The 14,240-nt window shown below is 42.6% G+C and overlaps 1 protein-coding gene across 1 annotated transcript; it reads right to left on the reverse strand.

The window, feature by feature from the left end:
- Positions 1–1,631: 1,631 nt before the first annotated feature.
- Positions 1,632–13,827, reverse strand: LOC104410377 (serine/threonine-protein kinase SIK2; the record flags this gene model as incomplete). The annotated part of the gene is made up of 12 exons (XM_010020523.1): positions 1,632–4,645; positions 5,447–5,678; positions 6,235–6,510; positions 7,190–7,415; positions 7,657–7,779; positions 8,411–8,560; positions 8,801–9,024; positions 10,009–10,132; positions 10,246–10,370; positions 10,648–10,809; positions 11,017–11,080; positions 13,702–13,827. Coding segments are annotated over 12 exons (2,250 nt in total), but the record flags the coding sequence as incomplete, so codon positions are not given.
- Positions 13,828–14,240: the final 413 nt, after the last annotated feature.

Here is a 14,240-nt window from a genome sequence, read left to right on the forward strand (position 1 = left end):
GCCAAGAAAAACAGCATCTGAAGAGATATTAAAGACAAAAACAAATGTGGTAAACAGGATCAGAGGCAGATTTCAGAGGAAAGGCAGGAAGACAGCGACTAAAGCACCAAGAGTGAACCAGTGTACACATGGAAACTGAGTCCAGAGTCCCAGGGTTTCTTTGTTCTTGTTTTTCCTACCATTTCACAGAAATCATGATGCTGTCAAGATCCGTCTATACCCAAGGGTCAATGATGTCAATGAAAGCTGGTGGAGCTGCACTGATTTATATCCATTAGGAAGCAACTTTCTGAGATTTCCCAGAATTACTGGGGTTTAAAATAATGCCCTGAGAACCCAGCTGAAAACAGCAGTTGGGATTATTCTTAAACCAGGCCATACTGAAAGCTATATTAAAAATAATTAAAAATAATTCCATTATGTTTTTAACAGTTGCAAAATTCCTAACTTTGGATGGTCACAGTGAAAACAAAACCCTAGGAAAACATGTGCATGACACATTTGTACCAGTTCGAAAGCCATGGCAAATGCATACAGAGCTCTACAAATTCCAGCTCAGCAAACAACGCCTTTAGTAAATATTATCTCTGTTGCCCCCAGGCTTTTTGTTTAAAGTTTTGATCTACCTTCCCAACACTCTCCCCTGCCTTCAAAATGGGATAGATGGATTTGAAAATAACAACTTCAGAATAAGGATCTACATTTTTTCACCATTGTTTGTTGGGAAACAAAAATGGGGTGGTTTTCTGTTTTGTTTTGGGTTTTTTTCTGAGTGTTTGCCAGGATAAACTAGAGGTTGCAAATATTTAGGGGTCCTTCTGCATGTGAAACCCCTCCTCACCCTCATTCTAAGTGCATGTGCAGAATACAAAGCCCTCAACCACTCACGTCCTGTGTCCTTTGTGCAGACGACAGCCCAAGGCTATGCACATCTCTCAAAGGTGCAAAGGAAACACAAATGGAGTGAAGTAGAAATGGAGAGGAGGCTGAGGATCTGGTTCCACAGTCTATGTCCAGTCTCTCCTTCTTGCACTCTCTCCGTGGCATGGCCGATGGACCCCTTCGCCTTCCAGCCTCCTGCCACGCCCCTTTTGGCCATTCCCTCTCCAGCCCACACTCGGTAAGTAACATTTCCTCCAGGTTCAGTGCCACCACCTCAGATCACAGGCTGCCACACTGGGTGCTCTTGAGCAGAGATGCATCCCTGCCATGGTCGCGGTGGGAACCCAAGCATGTTTAAAGCCAGGCAAGGCACTGCCACAGTGCAGGACAGCTGGCGCTGTACACCCATCATAGCCTTAATCTGACTGGGGCCTCTTTCAGATGAAGGTGACAGGGATGGAGCGCTCAGCTGGTAAGGACTAACTCACCCTTGACCATTTTCACTCCACAGACCTCTCTTACTGTCAGATTTTATAACCCGATTACTATGGACTTGGGTTAGATTCAGACAGATTGCCTACCAGAGAAAGGCTCAATATCCCATTATCAGATTTGTGAGCCCGCCATTCCTCTTCATTTAGTGCATAATAGAAAGTGTCAGTAGTGTCCTACGGAATTAGCCTTTACAACACGCCTTAACTATGCAAGTCATATACACATTTATCAGGTGAATCATATGCAAGACAACAATTTTAAAACCTTTTTTATTTAAATATTAAATAAAACACATCGACTAATCATTTTGGTGTACACCTCTCATTTTAACATAAGAAATGATTGTTCAGTCATGATAAAAAATAAACTATACATCTCAATTAAACCAATCACGTAGTGTCTTTAAATACCCTATTGCATTGCAGTCTGCAGCACTGTCAAGGTATCTACAAAAAAACCCCAACTTTTTAAAATGACCTCTTTCTGCTCCAGCAATAATTCCAAAGAGGTTCTACAGCAATTGGAAAAGAAAAAACAAAAAAATACTATGAAAGTAAAGTGCTTGTCATTGCTCAGGACAGGAAACAAAAGAATCTGTGGCCTTTTGATTCTTGGCGTTAAACAAAACAGATAGTGAAGAGGGAATTCTGCGACTAAAGTATGTGTGATATCCCTTACAAAACCCAAGGCAAAGTGGCTGCTTTGTGGTGAGCTGGCTGCTTCTTGCCCTCCTCTCCAGCCATCTCCACGCAATCTGGTTTTTGGGTTGGGTTATTTTTTCCCTTTTTTTTTCAAACCACACTAAAAATGAGCATGAGACTTTGGTGTTTTCTCTGCTGCAAGGCACCACTCATTAACAGAAATCTAACTCAAGCAATTTTCTCTTACTTTGAAGCTTCCAGACCATGTAGCAGCAGCGGCAAGCTGGAGATGCACCAGTACAGACACACAGATACAACACACAGATAAAGAGGTCATTTATGGAGAGCCACAGACAGAGATACATGACATCTTCAAGCCTTCCTACTCCCACCAATTAACCTGGTCGATCTTTGGCTTTTTTCTTAAAAAAAAAAAAAAAAACCAACAAAAAACGGAACAAACCAAACAAATTTCAGGTATTGTATGACTTGCAAATGCATAATACTGCAGGTTGCACAAAGCCAAGGTAACTTGAAGGCACCCCGTGTCACATTTAGGGAGATGGGTCCTTTAAGCGTTCAGAAAAAATGCAGCTCCTGACATTCAGCTGGCAGCTTCCAGCCAAGCTGGGTGGCTGTTTGCTCACCTGCTTCCCAAGTTTGCATGCCCTACCCACCTCATTTATGTAGGAACACAGGCTCTTCTCCCTGTTACGCATAGAGCTTCTGTGGATACCGACAGAAGTCACGTTCTGCCTTGGAAGGGGAGTGGGGTTTATACCAGAAACACAATGTAAGCATATTACAAAATATAAAAAATAACTAGTGTTATATAGTTTTCTGCTTCCTATTTATATACATATACAGCATTAAAAACCATACAGAAAAAAAAACCCTATCTAATCCAAAACCTGTTTGCTAATATGCCAAAAACAAACCAACCAAAACCAAACACCCAAAGATTGTGCTGTGTTACTCACTTTTAATACAGTTTTGTTCAGAAATAGCTGTACTCTGTTAGAGTAGAATTCTGTTCTACCCTATTCCTTTTGTCTTTGTCAGTATATAATTATAACCTCAATATTGCACATTTCCCCAAGAGTCAGTTCTGTTTGGACCCTGATAATGAAATGCATAAAAACACAATTAGCAGCGGAAATAACCATGTGCAGCACTAAGAAATACCCCTCAGGCAACTTGGTAGGCAACCTCCAGGAGGGCTTTTCAAAAAGAAAACCCTTCCCATCACCCCACCGGTACTAATGCTTCCTCCTCAGTGCTCTGCAAGAATATGAATAAACTTAGCATTTATAAAAAGATTCCTAGCGATTATTCAGACTGACAAAATATATGCATGTGTGTATATGTGTATATACACACACACCCCACCCCCAAACAAACATCCCTTGAAAACACCAGACATTATGCAATTTGGATCCTGGTGTCAAGGGATACATTTTCAGCAGATTACTTGCTTCTGTACTAATTAGAAGGGCTTTTTAAGCTTTTCCAGCTGATGCATCAAGCAAGAAGTTCACAGTTTTCATTTAAAGTATGTGTATCTGGGAGGTGTGGAATGAGGATGTTGGTTCCTTTAAATAAAACAAGTGTTAACAGGAGGGGAAAAAACCACCCAACAAATGGCAATGCTTCCATTTTTGTCTTCTATGAATGCATAATGCTGCATGCCACTGTTTTTCTGTTTATTTTTTTTAAAAGAGGTAATCATCTTCACAAACCCATAAATTAATATTGTGAAAAAGGGAGGCTCTGGTCCCTTCTTTGAAAAGCCTCTCCCTGCTGTGTCACCACTACTGACAGCTGCTAATCTTGCGTAACAGCAGAGCTGTATTGGTCTGACTTGAGTACAGTACCGAAGAGTTCCTCCCCAACCACTTCCCTCCCTGTCCCCACAAATGCCCCACCCATCCTCCCCACCATTATTTTTCCTTTAAAAAAATTCAGTTTCTATTCATATTTGTTCAGTGCAAGAGTAGTAGAAGCAAAAAGACATACATATTGCTTGTTTCATTTCTATAAAGTTGCCAGCTTTCTGAGCCAGACAGCCTCTTCACATACTTCAAAATTTATTGCTTCTGAGAGTCACTCATCCACATGACACCAGCCAGCCACGGAGCCACACGCGCCATGGAACGGTTGTGGAAGTTCTTCACAACAAGAGCAGCGTGAGCTGCAGCAGCCAGGGCTCTCATTTGACAAGGACAAACTTCCCTAGCTGGTTGGAAGTCAGGTCCTCCATCTCGCAATCCCCATGCTGCAGAGTGACAGCATCATAGCTTGGAGACTGCGCAGAGAAACTCTGCTGCTGAGAGAAGGCGGTGCCAATGGGAGAAACGTTGCGGCTGATGTACAGGTGTGTGTCTAAAAGGTGAGCTGCTGAGGACACCGGTGACACGCTGACACCAAAGAAATGAGGTTGGAGCAGTTGGCTATTGCCAAAGGCCAGCTCAAATGAGTTCTCTCTTTGTAGCTCTGACAACAGAAGAGAATTGGATGCTTTGCAGGTACCTACGCTATCAGAGGAAGGGACGCCATTTGTTGCAGCTGCCTGAGAAGTCTGGGGACAAGCTGTCTGGAGTAGCTGGTGATGCTGGAGCTGGAGCATTCTGAACAAAATCGAAGGGTGGAAGAGGTTAATTTGCACTGCTAGCATGGTTTAATGCTTTTCTTCCTCCTTCCTCGCCCCTAACCCTGACCATAACTTTCCCCTTTGCTTCCTTCTCTCTATCAAACCTCTCCTTACCCAGCCAGTACAGTTAAAGCAAGCTGACCGTGCCAGGGCAACATGTTTTCACCTGGCTTTTCCCCACACTGGAGAGGGCAACTATCACCAGAAAGTTATCTAGTCACCACATGGCCTGCTAATAATAGATGTTTTAGAGACTGTGTGTGCAGATAAACCGGAAACTCAATTTTCCATCTGGCTTCTATGGGAATGAAGAGGTGCCACTACACATGACATTTGAAGCCACTGGAATTGTGCCTCCTTTGTGGGCTGTAACTTTTCCAAATTACAAGGTTTCACTTCCTTGTCATGGGAAAATTACAGGAGGAGGCAGAGAAGGAAAGAAATCATTCCCAAAACTAACAAAGAAAAACACAGCTTGCAATGGGGAGAAGTCATGTTTTCCCCCAGAGTACCAAACTGCTTCTCAATTCAGCGACCTCGAAATAGTTGGACGTTGAGATTTTTAAGTGGAGCTGCCCGTCCTGTGTTACATATACCAGTGCAGGAAGCCACAAAGGAAGCCAAGCAGTTTATCTGCTGCCACACAGCAAAGATGGAGGATAGGAATCCCCAGTGACCAAACTCTCCAACTTCTTCTGCTGTGTTAGTAAACCTTGCTTGCCCCTAACCCAAGTAAACCCAACAAAAACAGCAAAACTCTTCCCGGCCAGCTTCTCACCTCTGCTGCTGTAGCACCTCCTCCAGGAGGCTTCTTCCCTCTCTGCTGCTCCCGCTGCTGCTGTACATGCAGGTGTTCGGCTGCGTGTGTTGGAAAGGGCTCATGGCACTCCTTGCTGCCCGAGATGAGGAGGACTGACACACCTGCCGAGCAAAGCCTTTGATTTTATTCAAGCCGAGAAACCCCTTGGCTCGAGCATTCTTCCGCAGCTGCTGCCTAAAAGCCTTCAAGCCTGTGGGACATGAGGAAAAGAAATGCACTTTAATCCTCCTTAGCATTTGCCTAGGAGCCTACTTTACAGATCAGCCTTTCTGGGCAGCTGCCTTCATTTGCGTGCGAACCACACTACAAGAGACTGTGACTCTTCAGATCACGTTCACCCTCTGCCTGATGGTCAGAGCAAGATTTTTTATGTAATGGAACAGAGTTTGGGACAGCTGCACCCTTGTGTAGATGGGCATATGCACAGCAAAGAAGAAACCTGACAGAAATCACGATGTTGCGCACCCTGTATTTTAGGAGGAAGGCAGAGCCTGCCATCCCACTCATAGCAGCAGAAATACCTTCATGGGCATGCTGAAAAAGTTAACTGAGAACCTCTCATCTAGGCACCTTCCTCAGGGCATCCAACCCTCCCTCGGGGACCCTGAATACAAGAGGCAGAATATCCAGGTGGTTGGCCCCAGTTTAACACTAACGCAGGCAAGCAACTATCCCTGCATGCTACCCTGTTCTAGAGGCTGTTGGAAGGGTGAAATTCCCCAGCAATAATCCAAGGAAGACATTACCTTGAGTTAATGAGGTATCAGATGCTCGCCTTCCTTCTTGGAAGCTGACAGGCAGGAGAGAAGCACCTCCCATGCAGCCCTGGGCTTGTAACACCGGAGCATCAGACTGGGAAGCTAGGAAGGGCGACGTCATCCTAGCTGTGGCTGGGCTCCCCGTCATTGCTTGACCTGCCAAACAGCTGCTCAGGGCCACGGAGCTGTCATTTGAAGATGAAGTAAGGCAGCTGTCTGAACTAGTTCCCTCTGTGGGGCTTGCAGAAGAGGATATGACTATACCTACAGAGGGGAAGGAAGGAGAGAAAAAGCATTCCCAAGATGAGTATGGGAAGGAACAAACATAACATCAGAGACTTCTGCCCACCTACACCAGCACTAATAAGCAACTGCAAGCTGGAGCTGTGTCCAGCAACTCATGCTGTCACGGGGCTTGACTCCAGCAAGGGGTCATCAGCCAACAACCTCAGTTCAGGCTCCTTTCCAGTTGGCAGGACTCTGCCAGTAACCACCAGGCTATGCTGGATCAGGCCTAGACTGTTTCCTTAGCTCTGACACAGGATTACTGTTTCGTGAACATTTTTGATTGTTTGTTTAGTTCACAGGGTCTGGATGTACCAAATACAGACAGTGATGGCTTTTTTTTATTAATTCAGGCCCCCACTTTTCCCCGATACAGCAGCAGAAGCAGGCAGAGAAGGGTTATGTCCTGCTTGTGAGAATGCTCTCCTCTAAAGTGATCTAGTTGAAATACAACAGTGCAACTTCTCTTCCTTCAGGGCCATGCTTATTTATAGGAAGTCAGAACTGGGGAGAACAGAGCACAGACCTCTTTTCTGGGCTTTCTTATCCCAATCAAGGTAAAATCAGCATATACTCCCCAGGCATTTGTCCACTGGGGCACTTGTCTGTCCTTCTCCTCTAACTACAGACACCCTCCATCTTTCCCAGACTTACTTACATGGAGGGACGTGCTGATAGAAATGAGTGGTCACTTCAGCCAGTGTGTGCCTTCTGCTGGTGTTGCTGGGGATGTGGATAGGGTGGTCATACGCCTTAATTTCATCTTCCAGCTCCTTCTCTTGCCTTACTTCTTCACTAATAGTGGTCTCCAGCAGGCTGTTGGGGGAGATGGAGCGGTTCCGGAAGAGCCCGTTCAAGTTGGGATCCACAGGGAAGAACAGAGGCTGCAAAACATGTCACATCACAGACTGAAGGGTGTTTTGCTTATTTCTGCATACCTTTTAATACACTTCATAGCCCTGTGGCATGTCTTCAGTAGGCGTATTCTTTGAAAGGCTACCACGACACTGTGCCCAAATGTCAAACAAAAGATTGGAGGGAGAGAACAGAGTCACAACCCCTGTTGCTTTGGACTGGCAGAACAATGAAACAAAACTAACATACAGTTTAGCTGAGAACACAAACCTGTAATGGATTGTTCATGTCACAGTCCATTTCTGCCTGCAAGGATGGCTGAATCAGGCTCTGAGGTTGCTGGTAAAGCAGAGATGATCGTAGGGTTTCACTAGTGAGACTGTCCTGAGGCATCTGGAGAGAGAGTGATTCACAGAAGCCATCACATACACCGCACTTCCACATGACTTTTCAGATACTGGAGGCTCAAGGAATTCCAGAGCCACGTTCCATGCACTATTTCTCCACATGCTTTCTAAGAAAATTAACAAAGCTAGTCTTTCCATGCCAAAACAGACACAAAACTTCTCCTAAGTTAGGCAACTTAACTGGAATTCAAATTTAATTTGAAAAGGCACCCAAAGCACACTTTAGAGGGGGTGGGAATATCAGAAAAAATGTACAAACTGACTCATGAAGTACTTCTGAGGATCCTGTGGGGCATGTAACAAAGAAGTGTAACCAATCCATGCCAAAGAGGGCAAATTTCCATGAGAAGCCTAATCTTCTGGCTCATACTGACCTGCACTAAAGGCAGACTATTCTTTGGATCATGACCCACAGTCACTTTTTAGGAAACGGGCTATTAAGTATTCCATCAACCTCCTGCTGAAGAACAGTAGGCTGTGTCCTGTGAGAGGGCACCAATATCAGAATTGGTTTCAGATGCCTGAGAGTTACCATTTTGTGTTTTCCCATAGCAAGGGGCAGGAAAAAAAAGAGAGCCACCAGACACAGCTTCCCAATAGGTAATGTCCTTCCTTACCTCAACATTGCTTATTTCGGAGCTCCTTGGCCTTTGCTGACGGCCAGTTGCTGGACGACTTGATAGCTGGCTGCTTCGATACTCCTTCAGGCGCTCCAAGAGCAGGTAATAAATTGCAGCAAAATGGTTGTAGCTGCTGTTTTGCAGAGACTAGAAGACATTGAAAGGACAATTGAGTTACAGGTAACTCAGGATATAGGCAGCCAAAACTCATCACTAAGGCCTCGTAACAGTGTACTCCAAAAGTTAGTAAAAAGCCAGAAGGGCAGTGAAGATTCTACTGCGCTGTGATACTGGATCAAGGCTAGTCACTCAATGACGTACATACAACTGCACCATTGGCATTCTGGCAGTCAATAAAGATACATCTGAGGGGCAAGCACTTCTCACCTCAACAGTCCTCTGCCTGTCAATGCCAAGCGTTTGCATGATCCCAAGGACCTGCTCATTGTAGTCACCCAGGTTAGAGTTGTAGTTTTGCATGGAAAAAGACAAAGACTGCTGCTGTTGAAGAGATGGGTCAGCTTGCATCCACTTGTGCTGCTTTATTTGGGAAATGGTTATTCGCTTGGTTGGGTCCACAACCAACATCCGCCGGATTAGTGTTTCACAGTCTGGATGACAAAGACAAACTCATGAGCAAAAAAAACAGCCCAGCCCAAGGTCACTGCTAAGAAACCTTCCCAACAACAGTGTATGATGTCTATGAAAATGAGAATTAAAGGATTCTGAGCAGCTGATGCCTGACCTGACTACCAGATACTCAAAACAGCACTAGAGACGTCCACATACATTTCACAAAAGCAATACGTCACTACAGGAAGTGAAGCTCTATTAGATACCGGCAGGTTTCAGGTGACCTTGTGCCTTGTAAGAGAGGTAGTTTTGAGTGGATGCAGGTTTTACAATGTTACATCCTCTCAAAATACATCAGAACTTAGTGCAGAATACCATCACATACAACTTTCTGGACCCTATATACTGCTTATTTGTTTATAACCAGGAAGTCAAAGCTGTTCATGACTATGACTGATAAAGATGAGACTTCAAAAGATACCCTTCACTTGAAGACAGAGGCACATTCACTTGTTTTCAAATCCGAGAGAGGTGATAATATACTTCAGTTCCTTTTTCTCACCAGACTATTGGAGTGCTCAAGAAATAGTGCTAAGCCCCACTGTTTCTGCTCTCCTTGACAACATAGCCACACTAAAATATGCCCCTTCTGCATAGCTGAAGTATCTTACGAGAACTACATCCATCTCAGCATTGCAGGCTAGTCTCATTAAAATCCTGATTTCTCTCTTTTGTTAGTGATTATTTCTCCGGGTGTCAAGTATTTTTATAATCATGGAGATAACCTAAGAAAGGAAACTACAGACTTTTAGATGCACCATAATGCAGATCCCAGAAAAGAAAATATGTGTAACCAGCCTCTCAACTATAAGGGCTGCCCTACAGAAATTACCAGACATACAAAGACAAAGTGATTGCCAGCTGCAAAACCAGTCCCACCTGTCGCTGCCCCAGGAAGGAACAGGACAGCTATTCCTTTATTTGTAGCCCCTTTGCTAACACTAAGGATGTGAAAAAAGCACCTTCAGACATGAAGTAAGGGATGCGGAACCGCCCCTCCAGAACTCTTTGCCTCAGTGTTGGTAAATTGGGTCCATCGAAAGGCAGAGAACCACAGACAAGGACATAGAGCACCACTCCAAGGCTCTGTCAACAGGAAACAGCACAGCATGTGAGTGACTCCAGCAGAAGCAGTGATTTTGAAAGCCCACAGACCTCACAAACTTTGAAATGCAATTTCTAAGGAATATCCAGCTTACCCATATATCGAGGTGAGGTCCTTCATATTCTTTGCCTTCGAAAACTTCTGGAGCTGCATAAGGTGGGCTCCCACACCACGTGGAGAGGGGCTCTCCTGACTTGTAGAAGTTTCCAAAGCCAAAGTCTGAAATGAAGTTACAAATCTGGGGTAAGGCATCAACCGTATGCTAATCATTTCAGAAGTAGCAGAAAATTGAGAGATGGGAGCAGCTGTATTGTTTTCTTCTCTGCCTATTCATTTAAGCTATTCTCTTTTGTCCAGAGGCTATGTTCAGAGAAATACCAGTAACTTTTGTTTTATTTTCAGTTACCATAAACATATTTATAGGATCACCCTAGGGAGACTGAATTTGACTACATGCCAATTGTTGTCTATAGAGTAACCATATATTTCTTATTACCTGCTAACTTGATATTCATGTTAGCATCTAGCAGAAGGTTTTCTGTTTTGAGATCCCTGTGCACTATGTGATGGCTGTGACAATATTCGACCGCTGAAAGAATCTGCCAGAACTTCTTCCGTGCTTCGCTTTCACTTAAGTGCCCATTGGAGGTCAGATGATCTGCAAGACAAAATGTAAGAGGCACAGGATTTAGAAACACCTGGAGGAAAATTTTCACAACCCTGCAGGTGCTGCACTCGCTGTTTGACAACTGACAACACCAACCCTGGATTTTTAATCAGAATGCATGTATTACTCTGGAATGACAACAATAAAGCCATGGTTTCTAAATCTAAAGAACTCCTACCTCTGGCAGTGAGGACTTACCAAACATTTCTCCATTCTTTGCAAACTCAGTAACAATGTAAAGCATATCCTTTGTCTCCATAACCTGTGAAGACACAAGAAGACATGCTTAAAAAAAACACAGACCCCTGTAGTTTCATTCTTTTTTACAAGTGTATTCTCAAACCTAAGTGTTCAATTATTTATCTACCACAGCAGCTGGCAATAAAGGCATCTAATTTTGCACCACTGTTCTTTTCAAGCAAACTGGTAATGAAAAAGATAACAAATCAATGCTTATGTGCCTAAAATATACAACGGCTTCCCGTGCCATTGTTCTCACCATTACCATGTCACCTAATTTCCATAAGGTAACTGATGAGCATTTCAATAATTTCACACACTTCCTTGAATGCCTTTTCTTTTTGTTAAAATATGCATTCACAGTTTTACAACTCCTTTGATGTATTTCGAACATGCAAAACCACTTAAAGTTTATATAAAGTCATCTTTGTTTCAAGGCTTGCAGCTAATCAGATCAGGGGAGACTGCTGCAACTTGGATAAATCAAGAAGTAGTATCAAATACCCTGCTCCCATTTGGTGTTGGCCAAGGACATGGCAAGCCTCCCATGCAAACGACAATAGGTTGCTGTTCCTGTAGCAGCAGTCCTTGATACACATCAACAACTGTCAATATCTAGCTCAGCCTACACCTACCAATCTAGTAGCAATTTCCTGATATTTTTTTTTCCTTCAGAGGAAAAAAAAAAAGTAAAGTAAAAGATCTAAAAACCAAACAATGAATGAGAAATGCTGAGCGTTTCCAAATTCATCTTCAGTTACTATGGCACATCTTTCAAATGTTGCATTTCAGATTTTAAAATAACAACATTTCTTCAGAATTGGACTCTGAAGGAGCAGATATTTTACTCTGGAAGGAGAAGGCTCACAACAGATTAACAATCAAAAAAGCGTAAATACTACTTCAAAGGCTGTAATTTCCAGGCTCCTAACATGTAACCTTTTTCTAAGACTCTTGTCCTCCCCTCACTACAAGTACACACAGACACAAAACGAAAATAAACAAACAGGGAGCAAAGGAAGAGAGGTTCCCAGTTTAAAAAACTGAAGGAAAGTGTTCTGGGAAAGTTGCCAGCTGGATGAAATTAAGACGCGGTGCTGAAACTAAAACAATGATGAAATAATACAAGAACACACACCCTACATTGGTATGTCATCTAATTCCATCCCTGCTTCTCAGTCTCCACCAAACAGGTAAAGCATCAGTTACAAGAACAAAGAAAAGAAAACTTCACTGAAAAGAAATTGTGGTCCACTACCAACGTCATTTGCTCCATCAAGTGAAGTGGTTCAACTAGTTGGAATTTAACCTGCTTTTCTAAAAGCTTCAAAATAGTATTTTCACCCACATCATTCCACTGAAATGAAATCAACCAAACTGTTAGAATGTGTCTGTATATCCTGTGCTGCCCTATGGGCAACAATGACGTCAGGTGCTAACACAGAATCCTTTTTGTTATGATCGTTAATACTATAAATATCAAGCACTCCATGTGTGTCAAAGTCTTTAAAAATAATGCCTTGCCTAAGCACCTGCCTTACTGGCTCTTCAGCCTTACACGTTAATTACACGTTTTTTTCTCTCTTTCCTTTTTTTTTTTAAGCTAACAAAACAAACGGTAAGATTGCAGCTGATAAAAGTGTTTACTACTGCACACGGACTTTCAGACCTGCTGCTTCACCCATCTATTCCTCTCTCCCTCATGCCCTTCTAGACAGGTCCAGACTGACTGTGATACCTCTTCCCTGCTCATTCTAGGGAGGGTGGACTAGATGACCTTTAAAGGTCCCTTCCAAACCAAACCATATTATCATTCTATGATCTTCTTAAATCCACATGGCACTGTTTATTTAAGGTGATTAAGATGAACTTACACCAAATGCTAATTAGATTGAATATTCTGAATCTGCAAAAGCAGTCCTTGCTCACTGGACAATGTGTGCACCACACATTCATTTCTTCTCACTGGTAAACGTGCTCATCAGAACAGAAACTGAACAAATTTAATTTATAATTCATGTTGTGACACTCTACAAGGAGAAACATACTTAAAAATCATTTTCAAAACTACACAGACTGGAACAGAATAACCGAACAGGTCATTTTTTGATGTCTTTTAAGATACCAACATTCACTGAGTTTTTCTTTTCTACTTAGATTAGAATTCTAATTCTTAGATTAGATTTCTACTTAGATTGATTTGGTTTCATTGTTGCTGATTTTAAATCCCTTCTGCTCATGCAAACTCAACTTTTGTGCTTTCTTTTCTGCTATTCTACAGGCATTTAAGTCTTCCTCTTATGAAAAGCACGTAAGAAGTTCCAGTCCTCTAAACTGGAAAAGCAGAAGGGTTTGGAAAAGCAAGTTATAATCACAGAAGTTCAGACAAACAGCTCCTCAATCTGAAACAAACTTCAGCCTAGTTTTCATTGTAAATTTTACACTGCGTTTTGTCAAAAGGCTGCCTAATGCACCAGAATCTTGTCCAAACAATAATGAATGACTTTAAAAATCAATTTAAGTGTTTTTCAAAAAGTACTTTGATAGGCATCCTCTCTGCAAACATTCAATGCAAAATCATGTGCAAGAGAAGAGCACAGGCATACCTCATCTGCGTGCTGCACTTCAAAGCTGCCCTCTTACCTGATAAAGCTTGATAATGTGAGGATGATTCAAAAGTTTCATTATCTGAACTTCTCTATAAATCTTCTCCAGATTGCTTGGGTCTAACCTTGTTTTGTCTATTATTTTTATTGCAACCTGCAGATTTAAAAAAATAATAAAATAAAATAACCCTGGGTATTACAAAATAGGTACCCTTAAAGTTAAGATCTCTTGAAAAAAACAACCCAAACCAAAACCCTGGGCACACACACAACTCACAAAATCCAAGCAAAGTAGCTTTTAAAGTACAGACTTGACAAAGCTGATTCTGTTTTTCAGAAGTGCCCAGAATTCACAACACAGAGCATTTTCATTTTTTTTTTTCTACGTCAAAGGATTACACATAAGGTAGTGAACAGAACTGCTGAAATTAGCACTGGACAGGATTCCGTAAATCTTTTAATCCACCCCATGCCAGTGAAAAACAGATTCCCTCAACAGACTATTTTCTACCAGAGTGACTGATAGGATTTTGACATACACCAGAAACATATACACAGTTGCATGCCCGTTTACAA

The sequence above is a fragment of the Nestor notabilis genome, unplaced genomic scaffold (assembly GCF_000696875.1).
Source record: "Nestor notabilis isolate BGI_N333 unplaced genomic scaffold, ASM69687v1 scaffold14428, whole genome shotgun sequence".
In the NCBI taxonomy this organism is placed as follows: Eukaryota; Metazoa; Chordata; class Aves; order Psittaciformes; family Psittacidae; genus Nestor; species Nestor notabilis.